This window comes from Giraffa tippelskirchi, chromosome 8, assembly GCF_054371585.1.
Source record: "Giraffa tippelskirchi isolate mGirTip1 chromosome 8, T2T-mGirTip1v1.2.pri, whole genome shotgun sequence".
Lineage (NCBI taxonomy): Eukaryota > Metazoa > Chordata > Mammalia > Artiodactyla > Giraffidae > Giraffa > Giraffa tippelskirchi.
In genome coordinates, this window is record NC_137282.1 from 79,044,365 (window position 1) to 79,062,926 (window position 18,562).

The following is an 18,562-nucleotide window of genomic DNA, read 5'->3' on the forward strand; positions in this document are numbered from 1 at the left end:
TCCATGGAACCACCACTCCTAGTAAGATATAGGAGATTTGCGTGACCACATAGTTTCCCCATGTCCGTTTCCAATCAGTTTCTACTTCCATAAGCAATCTGTCTCTTTCCCCCCATCTTTAATGAGGTATAACTGACAAATGAGTTTAAGGTATACAAGCATAAGGATTTGGTATATGTATATATTGTGAAGTGATTACCACAATAAAGTTAGTCAATACAACTGTCACCTCATATATTCAGTAGTTACCTTTTTGATTTTTATTTTCTGGTGGTGAGAGCATTTTAAGATTTACTCTCTTAGTAAATTACATGTCTACAATACAGTATTGTTAACTACGGTTACCATGCTGTACATTAGATCCCCAGCACTTATTCATCCTATTGCTTAAAGTTTTTACCCTTTTACCAACATCTCCCCATTTCTCCCACTTGCCAGCCACTGGCAGCCACCATTTAACTCTCTTTTTCTATGAATTTGACTTTTTTTAGATTCCACACATGTGAGACCATTTAGTATTCCCTCTCTCTGTATGGTTATTTTACTTCACATAATGCTCTCCAGATTTATCCATATTGTCCCAAATGGCAGGATTTCCATTTTTTTTTTTATGATTGAATTCTGTCTATCATTTATCTGTCTGTCTTTCTTTGTCACACACATTTTCTTTAATCATTCATCTGCCAATGGACACAGCTGTTTCCATATCTTGGCCATTGTGAATAATGCTGCAGTCAACATAGTTATCTCTTCCAGATACTGATTTAAGTTCCTTCAGATGTATACCCTGACAGGCTCATTAATAGGCCTTTTTATTCACAGCTGGGCAAGAGCAACTTTAGCTGAGTCAGAAATCCTAATTCACTTGATCTGAGCTGCTGGTTTAAATGTTTGCTTAACAATTAGCATGTTTCCTCATGTCCCCTCTCCTCTTTTCTTCTTCCATCTTCTGCCCTCTCATTCCATCTCTGGACGTGGTTCTGTCCCTCCCTCATCTTGAAGTACATTGTTCATCTTCTCTCCTATAGACCCCTGTTGGTCTTTCTAATCTACACACTCAACTTGGAGAGCTCTGCAACTATTGGCCAGTTAGAAACAGATACTAGAGCACAAAGCTGTTTTCAAGTATGAGCTGGCTGAACATATGCGCCAATTGGATAGATGTCATAACTAGGCAAGACTTGGTTACTTAAGAACTTGCCCACTCTACATTTTCTGGAGTTTTGACCCCATCCACCAACCAAGATCTCTTCTTTCTGTTTAGGATGTTAGAGTCTCTATCATAGGATAATAACAGTGTCCATCCACAGAAGTTTTCTAAGGACTAAACATGTGCTGTTGTCATGCTCAATAGCTTCAGTCATGTCTGACTCTTTGCAACTCTATGGACTGTAGCCCGCCAGCCTCCTTGTCCATGGGATTTTCCAGGCAATAATACTGGAGTGGGTCGCCATTTCCTCTTCCAGGACATCTTCCCAACCCAGGGATTGAACTTGCATCTCCTGCATTGCAGGCAGATTCTTCACTGCTGAGCCATCAGGGAAGACCCTAAACACAGTAGAATTTAAATTCTACTAAGTTCAGCTCCTAGAATATAGGAGATGTTCGATATCATAGCTATAACCTGGAAGTACAGAACACTGTTTGACTTTGTTCAATCTGGCATTTTGTGAACTTGTTTAACCATGATAGTGCTATTTCTGGGAGCATCTGTTAACATTTTAAGGAATGCTGCTGCTCTACGGAATCCAGGTTGGAAACCTTGAATTAAGAATTGAACAAAATCAAGCTGTTGACTGTTCACAGTGAGTGAATAAATCAGTGCTGCTTAAACTGGAAGTTGGGCTTTCGGATCTTAGCTCAGTCCTCACCACATGTTGCTTGAATAAAAAGGAGAAGTTTCATTTTAAGACACAAGACAGAATCAAAAAGGTGGTGCTAGTGGTAAAGAACCTGCCTGCCAATGCAGGAGACGTAAGAGATGCGGGTTCGATCCCTGGGTGGAGAAGTTTCCCTGGAGTAGGAAATGGCAACCCACTCCATTATTCTTGCCTGGAGAATCCCATGGACAGAGGAGCTTGGCAGGCTACAGTCCATGGGGCTGCAAATAGACAAGATTGAGTGATCTGTCTATATGAAGCCTGGATTTTTGCTCATCTCTTCCTTCTAATCACATCTCCAGGTGACTCAAGAAATTCAAGGAAAGCTATCTGAAGTTGTCTGGATCAGCTGTCAAGGATGTCATCATGTTGGATAAATTAGAATTTACATGCTCCTTCTGATTTTGGTCTTTCAGAAACAATGAGGCCAGACACTGTCCTCCTGTGTTCCCTTGTCTCTGTCTCCCTCTGCCTTGGTCCCCCTGTTTCATGTCTTGGGGCTGCCTCACTGCCCAGCAGGTGCTTGCTCCCTGCCCCTGCCCTCCCCCTTGGGTGGGGTGTGTATGTCCACCCACTTCGATGTTGTGCCTGACCGAGGAACTCAGATCCCTGGAAAGTGAGGCCAGTGAGTGACCAGAGCAGTGTGTGGGGGTCAGGTCCCCAAGCTTTCCAGAGGCACAGATGGTCGAGCACTGGTGGGACATCCAGGTCAAAGACAGACATTGCTCACTTGATCACCTGAAAGCCAGGGACAATTACGTCATTAGGAATGTGTATTTCTCAACTAAGCCTTTAAGAGTGATGGGTGAGGAGAAGCATCCTTATATGACATGTGTGTGTGACACGTTCAAAGGGCACACGTATCAGATGACTAAATTCCCTGCGTGAGCCATGAGAGAGTTTTAAAAAGTCTTTCTCGTGCTTGTGCTCCACACCCACTAATCCCAGGAGTCCAGTTCCAGTTCCAGGAGTCCAGTTTTCCTCCACTTCATTTCTCAGGCGGCTCTCCTGGCTGGGATTGGTTGGTGCATGGACGTGATGTGCAAGCACCATGGCACCTGCGGGCAGTTTGCACTGCTGTTCTCTTCATTAGAGGGACAGCCAGTTGCCGTAGTGTGGAAGATGCATAAGGGGTCAGAACCAGACTTAATGATCTCCTCAGGACTGCTTTTGTTTAATGATCCATTTTGTCTTAGGTAATAAGAAAGAGAAAAAAAATCTGCTTATATTTGCAGGCGGCAGCCACACTTTAGGCTAGCTGATATGAGTTAAGTTACCAGTCTTGGACATTACTCTAGGGGACAGAGATGAGCTTGGGATGGAGACAGTCATTTATCAACTTAGGGCCCACTTCCATCCCAAAGAAGTCTGCCAGGGGATATGGTGGTTCTTTGGCCAAGCATAGGGCTGGACCCCGGCTCCCTCCTGAATCTGCTGTCTGATGGTTAGAAAGTCATTTTCCCTTTGCACTGCTGCTGCTGCTGCTAAGTCGCTTCAGTCGTGTCCGACTCTGAGCGACCCCATAGACCCCTTTGCACTAGGATAGTGTTATTCAGAGTTCACTAGGATAGGGAGGAAGGTTTTCAGCTTCAGTTTCCTCAAGACTAAAATCAGACAGCAAGTGACCAAGTATGAATTCCATGAAGGAAGGCCAAGTAGAAAAGAGCAGATGTTGGGGGTGTCTGCCAGTAAGAGTGAGAACTCCTCTTTTGATGTTGAAGAATTTGTGATATCACTTGATTTCTTGTTATCCTATAGTGCAGATTTTTAATTTTATGATTCAAAGAAAATTGCATAAAAATAGTTAGTATCTATATGTTTCTTGTATGGAGGTCACGTGCGTAGTGTTCATCAAATGCCTAATATCCTTTAACTTTTGACCTCCGCATGCAGCATGCCCCGGCCAATGTTTTCTCTTCCAGTGGCCTAGGAGGGCAGGACAAGTTTCATCTTCAGGGTCTTGTTTCTCATCATTCCAGATGAAGCTGCCATTGTTCTCGCTGTGATAGGGAGAAGCAGGTCCTGGGCCATGTCTCCTCTTATTTACCTGCCATCAAAATGTCCCTGTCCCTGATGAATGGATACAGAAGCTGTTGTACATATACACAATGGAATATTACTCAGCCATAAAAAGGAACACATCTGAGTCAGTGCTAATGAGGTGGATGAACTTAGAGCCTATTATACAGAATGAAGTAACTCAGAAAGAGAAAACAAACAGCATATTTTAACACACATATATATGGACTCTAGAAAGATGGTACTGATGAACCTATTTGCAGGGCAGCCATGGAGATGCAGACATAGAGAAGAGACTTATGGACATGAGATGGGGGGAGGGAAGGAGAAGGTGGGATGAATGGAGAGAGTAGCATGGAAACACATACACTACCATATGTAAAATAGTTAGCCAGTGGGAATTTGCTGTTTGATGCAGGGAACTCAAACCGGGGCTCTGTGACAACCTAGAGGTGTGGGATGCTGTGGGAGGTGAGAGGGAGATTCAAGAGGGAGGGGGCATATGTATCAGTTCAGTTCAGTTGCTCAGTCGTGTCCAACTCTTTGTGACCCCACGGACTGCAGCGTGCCAGGCTTCCCTTTCCATCACCAACTCCCAGAGCTTGCTCAAACTCATATCCATCGAGTCGGTGATGCCATCCAACCGTCTCATCCTCTGTCGTCCCTTTCTCCTCCTGCCTTCAATCTTTCTCAGCATCAGGGTCTTTTCCAATGAGTTGGTTCATCATATCAGGTGACCAAAGTATTAGAGTTTCAGCTTCAGCATCAGTCCTTCCAATGAATATTCAGGACTGATTTCCTTTAGGATTGACTGGTTTGATCTCCTTGCAGTCCAAGGGACTCTCAAGAGTCTTCTCCAACACCAAGACATAGGTATCCCTATGGCTGATTCATGTTGATGTATGGCAGAAACCAACACAATATTGTAACGCAATTATCCTTCAGTTAAAAATAGTTTAAAAAAGTATTTAAAAAAAATGTCCTTGTCCCTGACCTCCTTGTTAACTGAAGGAGAGGTTAAAGGCCACACTTTCTTAAAAGACTTGAAAAATGCTGCCTAGCACCCTCCACTTTCCTCATTTATACTGGGAACCACTGATTTGTGGTGAGGAATGTAGATTCACCTGATGAATACTTGAGTTCATGTGGATTCCATGAGCCAAGCCCTGGGACAGCCTCACCTTGTACTCAGCTTTGGTAGGTTTCTCCCAGTAGCCTCCATCTGAGAGCCTTATAGGCTTTCTTGGATATCTAGACAACCCTGGGAGCCAGATACTGCTGGGCTATTCATTCTCACTTTACAGAACAGCTGAGGCATGTAGCATTCTCTGCTGACTTGTTTGGAACAGAGCCACTGAGAAATCCACCTATGAATTTGTCTTCCCAAAAAGAAATGAGAAAAGATTCTGCCCATTGTTACAGATAGGAGCTATGTCAGAAATGGCAACTCTTTATGCTCAGTTAAAAAAGAACTCTGCCTCTTTTTTTTTTAATTAAGGTATAGCTGATATACAATGTTATATGAGTTATTGGTGTGCAATATAGTGGTTCATGATTTTTAAAACTTTAGTTAATTTGTAGTTATTATAAAATATTGGCTATATCCCCCATGTTGTACAATATAACTTTGTAGCTGATTCCATATCTGATAGTTTGTACTGCTTAATCCTCTATATTGCTTCTCCTTCCCTTCTTCTCCCCACTGTTAACCACTAGTTTGTTCTCTATACCCGTGAATCCACTTTGAAAAAGAACTAGATTTCTATTCTGTTTTCCCCATGATGGAGAATTAAAAAGAAACCACATTAGCAGATAGACATAGCTAATGGATACTATCAGAGAGAAAAGCCAAAGGAAAAAATGGCTTTCTTTTACATTGAATAGCCCAGCTCCAGAGGATAAAATCAAAGGAATTGAGATGAAATGAAGGGAGAGCATGCTTCCTTGTTCTGACAAACTCCCCAGAAAGATGGTGAATGATGATCATCTTATCTGAACAATAAAAGCAAATCATTATTACCCCGGAGCTGGTCCCTCTTGAGGGTTAACTTTACAGCGGCCTTGTGTGGAATCCATCTACGCACCCATGGGGAGTGGCGGTGCTGTGTGGGGGAGACTGTAGACCATGGACTGTGGATCATGGACTGTATGGTTCTCTTAACACTGTTTGGCGTCCAGCAGGCGAATGGCTACACTTACGAATTTAGTGAAGACTTCTTTCTTGCTGGAAAGTGAAAGTGAAAGTGTTAGTTGCACAGTTGTGTCTGACTCTTTGCAACCCCACGGATTGTAGCACTCCAGACTCCTCTGTCCATGGGATTCTCCAGGCAAGAATACTGGAGTGGGTAGCTGTTCCCTTCTCCAGGGAATCTTCCCGACCCAGGGATTGAACCTGGGTCTCCTGCATTGCAGGCTGATTCTTTACTATCTGAGCCACCAGGGAAGCCCTGGCTAGAAATGAGGCTTAATATAAGAACAGGTCAGTCAGAAGAGGACATCCTATTTTCTTCTGTTGGTAATGACAGCATGCTCTGTCAGTCAGGATTTTGAGGTTTGGGTGTTGTTCTGACCAGAGGCAGGGGGATAGATCAGATAACCTTACAAAGCCTTTCAGCCTGGAAGTCCAGTGGAAAGTGTTCCAAAGGCAACTTAATACTCTGGATTTATTTCTCTCCCTTGCTTTTTACAAAAATTTGCACTTCCAATTTACAGTGTCTATAACGTGCTAACGGGCTTTCCTCCCATTAAAAAACACGTGTGGATGTGAGAATGTTTCTCCTTAAGAAAAGACGGTCTCTGGGGCTTTGCTTCTGGCTTGAGGTCCTATGAGGTAGGTGTGATGAAACCTCCCCCGCAGTGGGTGGGGGTGTGAGCGAACCTCACTGGGGGCCAGCAGGTCTCCTGCTAATTTTGGCAGGAGAGGGAGACACTCAGCTACTTGGCGAGGAAAGAAGGTAAATTTTGCGATTCATTTGCAAATCAAGATAAAATGAGTTTTCAGACACGCGTTCAGAGCCTGTCTATTCTCTTCTACCATTAAACCTGTGTGTGTGTGTGTGTATGTGTGTGCACGTATATGTGTGTGTGCATGTGTGTCTGTGTGTATTAGTCGCTCAGTTGTGTCCAACTCTTTGTGACCCCATGGACTGTAGCTCGCCAGGCTCCTCTGACCATGGAGTTCTCCAGGCGAGAATACTGGAGCGGGTTGCCACTCCCTTCTCCAGGGGATCTTCCCAATGCTGCGATCGAACCTGGGTCTCTCACATTGCAAGCAGATTCTTTACTGTCTGAGCCACCAGGGAAGCCCTTAAACCTGTTAGGACGGAAATAATCCAAGTTCATGTTTTTCAGTCAAATCATTGTTCTTCCCATCCCAGTGCTTTCGGTGGCCAATGGTAGCACGGTGGCCTGGGGTTAGGATTTTGAGAAGAAGGAGAGGGAGAAGTGGGCAGGTGACGTCTAGCAGCTGATACTTTACAGTCTGTGTGGAGGCTGTCTTAGGCTCCCAGAACAAGGAATACAGATGGAAAACTTCCAGAATGCTAGAAGGTTGCGAGAGAGTGATGCTCTTTAGGTCGTCAAAGTAAGGAGTCAATTAGATCAGAGCTTTTCAAAAGCACCTTACATTCACCATATTCCACCATTCTGTGATTCTTCCTGCTATAGCTGGGTGATTTTTATATAATTATCAAAGAGAAGATAAATCTTTTGAAAAAAGATTTTTTATTGTAGCTTGAGGATTAAATCACGCAGCTCAAGTCCACTCGTGAACTCATCAGCATGTAATACTTTCTCAAGCCATGATGACTTCATGGGCTAAGGGAAAATTTCATTCCTTTGGAAAATTGAATTAGCATAGTCAAATCAGCAGAAAATTATCTTTGACTAGTAGGTGTTATTTCTACACCATTCTGCTTTGCCTAAAAAAATAATGACTCTGAGACTTTAGCTTGATGGCTAAGCAATAGAGCCAATGTCTACCATTTTCTTTCACAGTCCCAAGAACTGTTGTAGATATTTTACACACACTTGTTCATTTAATCCCCAGAAGAGCTCTAGGAGATGAGTTGATACTAAACTCCCATTTAATCGATAAGGAAATTGAAGATTAAAGAGATTAGGCAACCTGTCAAGGCTTGGATTAAACTTTGGGTGTAGCGGCTAAGTGAGGGTTCTCCTGTGAACTCTGCTCGTCCATCCTCTGCCTCTCCCAGGGGGTCAGTAAAACTGACCAGCTGCACTCATCATACTTGGGTGGAATTATGAATGAGACATTGTGGAAGGTCCCTGTTTGGGATATGAAAGCATGAACAGGGAGTCTTAGTTTCCATGAAAGTGGGTCAGTAAGTATGTTGTAACAGTAAGTAGATCACTTATTTTCTGAACACTGCTATTAGGAATTAGAAGCCTAGCAAGATCCCTAGGTTTATAATTCTCTGTCTCCAAACGATAAGAACAAGAGGTAACAGTGAGTGCTGACATTTACAGATTTTATATCTGCTAATTCATTTAAAATGCCAACAACCCCTTGAGATAGCTATGGCTATCTTCCTCATTTTCCAGATGGGGAAAACTGAGACCCAGAGTGGTGCAGAAACAGCCAGGAAGTGGCAGAGCTGGGTATGAGCCCAGGCTGTTTAAGCATTATTCTAGCCTGCCTCTCAGCAGCAGCACTCGGCTTTGGCAATTCTGAAATATTTGTTTCTGTGATGCATATAGGACTTAGTCCTTCAGAGTGGGATGAGGCTGAGAAGAACTGGATGTTGAGCAATGTCTTCTGTGAATGTTCGTGTATTTGAACCAGGTGGCTCTCCTCCTCTGGGTTTTTTTTTTCTAGGGATGGGGCAGGAATGCCCCTCACAGGGCCTCCCTGTGGTTGTCTCTGGGATACCCAATTCACCCTGCTGCATGGAATTCCATGCTTGACCCTGTCTTCTGAAATAAGAAGGCTGGAATTTGGGGGTACTCTTCTACAGAATCTGTAACTCTTAAGTGTTTCAAGATTGTATTTGCTCATTTTATCTTCAGTGAACATTAATGAGTTTAAATGTGGTATCAGAACTTGCCAAACGGTGCTTATAGAAGGAAACAGGCTCAGAAAGATTAAGTGACTTCTCCAATTTCACATGAAGTTGTACGTTGCTGAGTGCAAAGGCTACCTTACTTGAGCCAGGACTCAACCGAGATAAACCAACTGCCTATTTCCTCTCTTGTCCTTGGAGCTTGGCGGGGACCGGAAGTAGGGAGGATTCAGATGCACTGGAACTACTCAGAACACAAATTGGAGAGAGCAACTGAGATGCTGATGCTGATAGAAGAAAGGACAGAGAGGGGATAGCCACACCCACTCCTCTTTGCACTCTTAGGCATCTGTGCTCCTCAACTAGGCAGGTGGTAGTATTTGAATGTGAATGAATGGATCCCTACTGTCCTTTCAGTTCTGCTCCACATTCAGAGCATGGAAAGCACAGGGGTTGACGAGGGTGAAGACCTCAGTGGGGGAGATGGCTTCAGGTAGCGAGCAGATGTGGGAAGTAGACGGCACGTGTGCAGAGGTATCAGTGGGCAAAGGCCGATTGCACCTGGAATACTTAACCTGGCCCACAGGTACATTTTTCTTAACTTTGGTAATATCTTGTCTTATCTCCAAATTCTCAAATGGGGAAATAACATAGCTAGTTCCAGGAAAATTGTAGACTTTTCTTTGTTAGTTGCTCTTCGGCACACTTTTGCCATTGCCATGGGCCTCGAGCCTAACCTGTTAACCATTTGGATTTGCTCACATTATTCCTGAATGTGAGTCACGTGGTATCTAGGCTTACCCACCTGGGCTTTCCTTTCCAGGTGAACATGTTTGTTGAAGGATTCCATGATGCCATCCTCCTCTACGTCCTGGCTTTACGTGAAGTACTCAGAGCTGGTTACAGTAAGAAGGATGGAGGGAAAATTATCCAGCAGACTTGGAACCGAACATTTGAAGGTGAGGATTCAGTCTACAAGGTAACAGCGTTCTGCTGCCGATCAAGTTGCTTTTTCACTGGTTCTGTTTTTCTCTCTTACAACTATGGGACCTTGCCAGTATCTTAGTTTTCTCAGCTATAAAAGGATAATAAGTCATGATCAACCTACTTCACAGGCTTGTGAAAATTAAATGAGATAAAGCTTATGAAAGTGCTTTGAAAGAGTCTCACTGAAATAGGAAGCACCTTGTCTCCTGATGGCAACAATTCTGTGCTAAGTCACTTCAGTCATGTCCGACTTTTTGCAATCCCTAGGCTGTAGCCCGTCTGGCTGCTCTGCCCATGGGATTTTCCAGGCAAGAATACTGAAGTGGGTTGCCATGCCCTTCTCCAGGAGATCTTCCTGACCCAGGGATTGAATCCCAGTCTCTTGTGTCTCCTGCATTGGTGGGTGGGTTCATTACCTCTTTACCACTAGTGTCACCTGGGAAGCCCCTAGGCTTCTTTAAATTTGTCATAAGCCTCATTCACAGCAATCAGTTTGTGAAGAGTTCTGTGATCAGTTTTAGAAGAAATTACCCCAGATACACTTTCCTCTGTTTAAAACATCTGGAGGTTTGAGATGATGAGCAGGTTCAGTTGAGCTCTCTGCTTTTAATTTTTGAAATGGTGAATACTGGTTATTGCTTTCTTAAGAACAGAGGAAGTATAAGAACAACAACAAAAGAAATGGCATGTCATCTTCTCACTCAAGCAATTTTGTTGACATTTAAAAATTGTGCAAGAGTGAGACTGTTCTTGGCTGGAAAGTTAAACACTACAAAAATGTACAAAATGAAAAGTGAAAGTTTTCCTTCCCACCCTAGTCCCCTCTCCCCAGTGTAATGGCTATTAAAAATTTCCTATGATTCAGCCTAAAAATATTCTGTGCCTTCTGCCAGCACATATGCATTTGTATATCTTATCTAAAAAATTTACACAAAAGGGTCATACTAGGAATGCCATTCCTCATCTAAGTTTTTTCACTTGTATGTCAAGCAGGAGGATTTTCCATATGAGGGCCCATAAATTCAGCACATTTTAAAATGATGGTTCCACGTATTTCCACTGTTTGGCTGTACAAGGATTTCTTTACCCAGTCTCCTATAGATGGACACTTCAGTTGTCTAGTTTTTGCTATTATGTAAAATGCTATCATGAGGTTACACATCTTGATACATTTCTGTGAGTACATCCAACAGGGAACATTCTTAGTCATGGCCTATCTGGGTTCAAAATTATATTGATGCCTTTTAAAGTGCGTTGTTGTTCAGTCACTAAGTTGTGCCAACTCTTTGAGACCCCATGGACTGCAGCATGCCGGGGTTCCCTGTCCCTCACCATCACCCAGAGTTTGCCCAAGTTCATGTCCATTGAATCAGTGATGCCATCCAACCATCTCATCCTCTGTTGTCCCCTTCTCCTCCTGGAGGAGGGAATGGCAAACCACTAAAGTATACTTACTGTGAGAACCCCATGAACTGTATAAAAAGGCGAAGTACATTAGATATTGCCAAAGAGCTTCCAGAAAGGTCTACTAATCCATATTCTTGCTAATGGCATATAAAATACTAGTTTCTTCTCACATCAGTTCAGTTCAGTCCAGTTGCTCAGTTGTGCCCGACTCTTTGTGACCCCATGAACCGCAGTACTCCAGGCCTCCCTGTCCATCACCAACTCCAGGAGTTTACCCAAACTCATGTCCACTGAGTCAGTGATGTCATCTAACTATCTCATCCTCTGTCGTCCCCTTCTCCTCCTGCCTTCAATCTTCCCCAACATCAGGGTCTTTTCAAATGAGTCAGCTCTTCGCATCAGGTGGCCAAAATATCGGAGCTTCAGCTTCAATATCAGTCCTTTCAATGAACACCCAGGACTGATCTCCTTTAGGATGGACTGGTTGGATCTCCTTGCAGTCCAAGGGACTCTCAAGAGTCTTCTGAACACCACACTTCAAAACCATCAATTCTTCAGTGCTCAGCTTTCTTTATAGTCCAACTCTCACATCCATATATGACTAATGGAAAAACCATAGCCTTGACTAGACAGACCTTTGTTGACAAAGTAATGTCTCTGCTTTTTAATATGCTATCTAGGTTGGTCATAACTTTCATTCAAAGGAGTAAGCATCTTCTAATTTCATGGCTGCAATCACCATCTGCAGTGATTTTGGAGCCCCTCAGCCACTGTTTCCACTATTTCCCCATCTATTTGCCATGAAGTGATGGGACCGGATGCCATGATCTTAGTTTTCTGAATGTTGAGCTTTAAGCCAACTTTTTCACTCTCCTCTTTCACTTTCATCAAGAGGCTCTTTAGTTCTTCTTCACTTTCTGCCATAAGGGTAATGTCATCTGCATATCTGAGGTTATTGATATTTCTCCCAGCAATCTTGATTCCAGCTTGTGCTTCATCCAGCCCAGCATTTCTCATGATGTACTCTGCATATAAGTTAAATAAGCAGGGTGACAATATACAGCTTTGACGTACTCCTTTTCCTATTTGGAACCAGTCTGTTGTTCCATGTCCAGTTCTAACTGTTGCTTCCTGACCTGCCATCAGTCAAAAATGAGCATGAGACTCAATATTAGAACACCCAGTTGCTGGAGCCCTGGGGACATCAACTTCATATTCACTCATTCATTCATTTATTCATGAAGTATTCTTGAGCACTTCCCATGTGCCAGGCACTGGGTTAAGGGGCTTATAACTCAGCAGTAAATTAAAGATATTCCTTGCAATCAGCTGAGCTTCTGTGAAGTAAATACACTGCTTCAGGGGCTGGAAAGTGAATCAGGTTAAGGAAGATAGAAAGTGATGGGAGGGGTATAGTAGGGCTACTAATTTAAATAGAGTTCAGCGAAGGTCTCTCTGATGAGTGGTAGTTGGGTACAGACCTCAGGGAACTGCGATATATGACACAGCTATTTACGAGACAATAGTCCAGAGGCAGCAGCAAACACAGAGACCCTGAGTGTAGCTGAGGGACAGTGGTGAATGCCCTGAGAAGAGCCTGTGGGCCTGTGTGGCTGAAGCAGTATGGAAGTTGCAGTGTGAAGTGAGCCAGAGACAGTGTGAAGTAGGACCAGACCCTGTGGTCCTGGAAGCTGCATTGAGGACCTTGAATGAGATGGAAGCCACCAGAGGGTGTCAAGGGAAACAGGATCTGTCTTGAGTCTTTAAAAGGGAGCCCTTTGGGATCTGTGTGGAAAATAAACTATAGGGTGTGTACAGATGTGAGAGTTGGACCAATAAAGAAGGCTGAGCACTGAAGAATTGACGCTTTCAAATTGTGGTGCTGGAGAAGACTCTTGAGAGTCCCTTGGACAGCATGGAGATCAAACCAGTCAATCCTAAAGGAAATCAACCCTGAATATTCATTGGAAGGACTGATACTGAAGCTCCAATACTTTGGCCACCTGATGTGAAGAGCCAACTCATTGGAAAAGATCCTGATGCTGGGAAAGACTGATGGCAAGAGGAGAGGTCACAGAGGATGAGATGGTTGGATGGCATCAGTGACTCAATGGACATGAGTTTGAGCAAACTCAGGGAGATAGTGAAGGACAGGGAAGCCTGGTGTGCTGCAGTTCATTGGGTCCCCAAGAGTAGGATGTGACTTAGCAACTGAACAACAACAATGCTGATGGATATCATCTGAGGACCACTGACGTACAGGTCACTAACCAGGTCAAAAAACCAGCATCCTAGCCACTGACTGTCACCTCAGTCCTTTGGTTTTCTCCTTGGTCACCTGTACCAATAGGGGTTGGATCAGCTGATGACTGACAAAGGCCCTTTGAGTTCTGCATCATGCCAACCATTTGAGCCCCTGAATGTACTGGGACTGTGCCTATCTGCCTTACCAAGACTAGATTCGGGGCACATGCTGTTTTTCTCACTTAGGACTCTCCTCTACTCCACTGCCTCACCTTGTCCTTGGTCATTAGAAAGGGTAAGATGGTATAGAGGGGTCAGGTTCCAGTGAGAATTGTCTGGACTGCAGCTGTGGTGACTGTTGGTGGATTTCATTTCTCTTTGCTGGTTTTAGTAGATGCCACTCTTAATCTAATCCAGAGTGGCATCTGCTTTAACTTTGAACAGATTGTAGGACATGAACAAATCAAATAACCCTTCAGAGTTGTCTTGCTCGACCTCTGACAGCTTTAGCTGAGGAGCTGAAGTCAAATGGGATCAGTCAGGGGTCAAATTAGGACAGAATCAAATTTCCCAGAAGTTGTGTCCCATGCCTTGAGAAGTGGCATGTGTGGGTACAACCTTGGTAGGCCACATCCCATTCCTAGCTCTTCTTCTCTGCATGGTGTGGTCGTTTGCTCTTGGTCTTCCAAGGGAGGTTGTTAAAGGAAGGGCAGGTGCCCACGATGGCTGGAACTCAGTTTTGCATAGAGGGCATGGACTAAATTTTCCCGTTGGCCAATCTGAGGCTTCCATTCTAGAGCTGGGTCTACACAGGCAATACTAAATGAGTCCCAGAATAATCAACTGTATAGTTCAGTCCAAACTTAGAATCTCGTCTGTCCAATGTAAAGATAACTGAAGCCAAGCTAAGTGTTGACCTTGAATTGTTTGGGGAGCTTGTTCTATTTGCTAAACAACAATCAACCTGAGGGTAAACCCCCAAAGAACTATAAAAAAATCCCTAACCGTTCTAAAATTAAGGACAATTAAAATTTTAAGGGTCGCTGTAAGTGACCACTAAGTTGTCAAGGGAAAAATACTCTGGATGTTATTTGACAAATTTGGATTTTATTACCGTGAAACTTATGACCGACTCTCAAGACTTTCAATAAATGGCCTGGGAAGAAGCTGAATTTCCTCACTGTGGGAGAGGTCAGGGTGACAAGGTAAATAGGACTGTGGCTCAAATCCTGAGCTCCACTGCAGGCCAATAGAAAGGAGGGTAGAAAGTTGAATTAGGAAAATTCTGCTGTCAGCCTGACGCTCTCACCTTATGTATAATACTCTCAGGTGAAGTCTCACTTGCTAATTGGCCACCCTGAGGGTTCACACCCCATTTCTTGGCAGAACTGTAATAGCTTAAAGTGTAATGAGGTCTTGGATTACTAGGGCCACCTTGTCTTATAAAATACTCTGCAAAACACTTAGCAGAACACACCATCATAAACACCTCCAAACAGAACAGCAGATGGTTTTGGACAGCCAGTATATTTGGAGATACATCTGTATCTATTTTTCAGTGACATTTATTACTTAAAAGCTGTATAGACTGTCAAGGATAAGCTAGCTTGAGATACGTGTATCCTCTGTAAGCAGTCTCTATTAAGAAGACAAAAAAAAAAAAATTAGGATGAATAGTAGCTCCATTCTGTTTCCGGCAAAGTAGACCAAAGTCTGGAAAAATCAGAGGGCCTTCAAACCACAGCCCAGAGGAGAGCAAACCCAAATACTTGCTCTCTCCAAACCACACTAGAGGATGGAACTTTCCCTTGGGACTCCTTTTCCCAGACGTTCATTTTATTTCCGGTGAGAACCAAATCAATAGAGACCTCAATTAAGAACTATACTGAACTCTGCCACAGTTTAAAATGAAAGAAAGCAAATACTTAGGATGTGGCTGACACATATGTTCTCTTACTTAGTTAAGGAAAATGACAATATAGACATATTTAATATCAGCTAATGATATATACGTGTTTGCTTTTATTGATTAGCTGCTATAAGCCACCACTGCTAGCCCAAGCAAACCTAACCCTTCATGTGGCACTCCAGGCCCTCCATGCTCTGGCCCTGCTCCAGGTTTACAGCTCACTGTTCCCTTCCATACATATGGGCCACCTCCCCCCAAACCTCCCTGGCCCCTTGATTCCTTTCAGCTTTTGTGCCTTCGTAAATACTCACAAGGCTGCCTTTCTGCCTAGAACACTCCCACACCCTGCTGGCTTCTTGTCCGAATCAGAGGCTTCACCAACATGTCTACTAAAGGCCTACTCTTCTACTGGGTCCTCTGCAAGTCTCCAGCTAGATGTTCCAGCCTGTCCCCTGAGTGGTGTGGACACCATCCTAGGTCCTCTCCCAGATTCCAGGCATAGCGATAGTAATAACAAAAGAAGAAAACAACTGACTTCTCTGAAACCCACAAGTACTTTACCTGTGTTAGCTCCCTTAATCTTTTCAGCAGCCTCTTGGCAGAGAGGTACTATCCTGCTTTTTTTTTACAGTTCTGGAGACTGGGGCTCAGAGGTCTAAATCCTTGCCCAAGGTCACAGAGCTAGGAAATGTGAAAGCTGGGATTCAGATGCAGGTGGTTGGATTTCCACACCAACAAGATAAATTCCTAGTCCAGGCTGCTTTTCTCTTGAGCAGACACTGTGTCGGGTTCACCTTTGCCTCTGCTGCAGTGTTGAATTCAGCCCCTAGTAATTGCTGGATAAACAATGAATGATTTACTGTATCTATAGGAGATGATGAGTGTTAACTAAACTCATTTCACAATATTTATGTCAATCCTTTATGTTGGACTCTTGAAACGTACACAGTGAAATACATCTATTACATCTCAGTTAAATTGGAAAACAAAGATAAAGCCAAAGAATGGATGTATGAACACAAGTGGGATAAACTAGCTCTTCTTTGGTTCTTGGCTCCCATGACCTGTGAAGCAGGCCCTCTGCTCTCCTGTGCATTCAAGGAGCCCACATGGAAGCACATTCATTGAATCCTGGCCCTGGGGCAAGTTTTCCTTTATAATGTTTGTCCAGTGATAAGATGAACCCATGACAAGTCTAGGAACATGCTACAACTCCACGTCTTACCCTGCATTAAAAAAAAAATTACTACAAAACTCTAGGATAAGCATACTGCTTTCAGGATTAGCCTTAGCCTTTTTTTTTTTTTTCTTTAACATATTCCCCAAAAAAGGTCATTTGTTTCTTTTTCTTTTCACTTTTAAATGGAGAAATGTTAAGAATTTAGGAATGCAGACACAGATGAAATTACAATGTCTTTCCAAATGCCAACAAAAATGCTCTGAGTCTGATGAGATTCCCTGTGGCATGAGTTTGTTTAAAAAATCCTGTCAATTCATTTTCTTGTTTTTGTTGGCGGACAGAGGTATTTTAAATAACCAACTGGAGCTCATTGCATCTCATCTTCTAGGTATTGCTGGGCAGGTGTCCATAGATGCCAACGGAGACCGGTATGGGGATTTCTCCGTGATCGCCATGACCGACACGGAAGCAGGCACCCGGGAGGTAAGCAGATGGGACCTCCACCCCAGCCTCCTCTGCTTGTTGAGATTCCAAGGAATGTATTTGTCCTGGTGTCCAAACAGCTGCCCCCAAAGCAGCCTCCAAATAAAAATGAGCTGAACACCGGGAGTTTCCAAGTGAGGCGACTTCCTTCTGGCTGAGGGTATCAGGGCAGGCTTCAGGAAGTGGTTCCTTGTTTGTCCTAAGTGGGGACATCCTACTTTTCAAGTGGCCGAGAATCACACCTCAGTCCTAAGATGCAGGACAGCATCATCGGATGAGAGACTTAAAGTGAATTTGTGTATTTATTTCCTCCCTTAAAATTTGAAAAAAATTTTTTTTTGGCAGGGGGTGATTACAAACTGGACCATGCATTAGTATTTCAAAGGATGATGGAGTTTCAGGATAGCATCACTAGAAAGAAAAGGGTGCCCTGGACATAGAGATGAGTCTCTGACACTTACTGGGGTGTGAGCTCTCTGCCTCAGCTTCCTCGGCTGTAACAAGGAGATCGTCATATCTCCCTTGCTGACCTCACGTGGTGGCCACGAGCACCAGATGAGATGGAACCTGGAGAAGTATTATATAAATTTTGCATGATAAATATATAAATAAAGAGGATGTGACTACACCGTGTTTGAGGTCAGATGATGCAGTTCCTTCTTTAATTCTCTGATGGCTCTCACCCAGGGTTGATGACTACTGTCACACTTCATGTGACCTGGCATGAAGGACTTGCTGTTCTTCTCTTTGTCCCCACGGATCTGGCCTCTGTGGGAGGGGGCAGGCCACCAGGATCTGTACTGGCTACCCTTGCTGTAAGATTTTTTTACCCTTGATGGTCTGAGTCTCATGTATATTCCAGTCTCTCCTCTATATAAGGTGGCTAGTAATAGTCTATAATAGAGAGGGTCATGGTGAGGACTCAGGTGTGAACGTGTGTAAAGTACTTGGTACGTGCTCAGTATATGCCAGTGACTGTTGGAGTTTGGTGATTATCTAGGATTCTTTTCTTTCCAACATGAGAGCCTGCGGGGCCTCTTTCAGGAGAGAGAAGGCAGGGGGTGTCACCGTCCCTCAAGAGCAGAGTGCTGCTGTCCAGACAGTAGGCAGGTGGATCCTGAGAACCTGGGTGCAAAGGTACTGCTAGATCAGGGATCGGTAGCTGATGAAACAGTTGTTTAAATCAGGAGCTGAGGGTGACCCTTGAACTGAGCCGTAAAAGAATACTGATTTTTCAGCGGCCACAGGAACTAACTGAAAAGAGTTCAGCTTGGAGGTGGGGTGCAAATAGGATGTATTCAACAGAGAGGAGAAGGTAACCCTCAAAATCAAGATGGAGAAGAGCCTTCGAACCAGAGGAAGGTGAAGTGGAAGGTTCCTAAAGAGGCTCTCTGATGCTTGAATTCTGTGTCAAGCTCACTGAGTAGAGTGA

The 18,562-nt window shown here is 43.7% G+C and overlaps 1 protein-coding gene across 6 annotated transcripts in view; it reads left to right on the forward strand.

Annotated features, from left to right (window-relative positions):
- Positions 1 to 18,562, forward strand: part of NPR3 (natriuretic peptide receptor 3) — an 80,829-nt gene that overhangs the window by 53,009 nt on the left and 9,258 nt on the right. For 5 of the 6 annotated variants that reach the window (XR_014062526.1, XR_014062527.1, XM_081521432.1 and 2 more), the window contains exons 4-5: positions 9,744 to 9,879; positions 17,036 to 17,130. Coding sequence is in view for 4 of the 6 variants with exons in the window: in XM_081521432.1 (XP_081377558.1) it covers positions 9,744 to 9,879; positions 17,036 to 17,130 (231 nt within the window). In the remaining 2 variants the exon portion in view is untranslated. Of the gene's footprint in view, positions 1 to 9,743; positions 9,880 to 17,035; positions 17,131 to 17,475; positions 17,759 to 18,562 lie in introns of those variants that run through there. The other variant, XM_081521431.1, reaches the window with a different exon arrangement.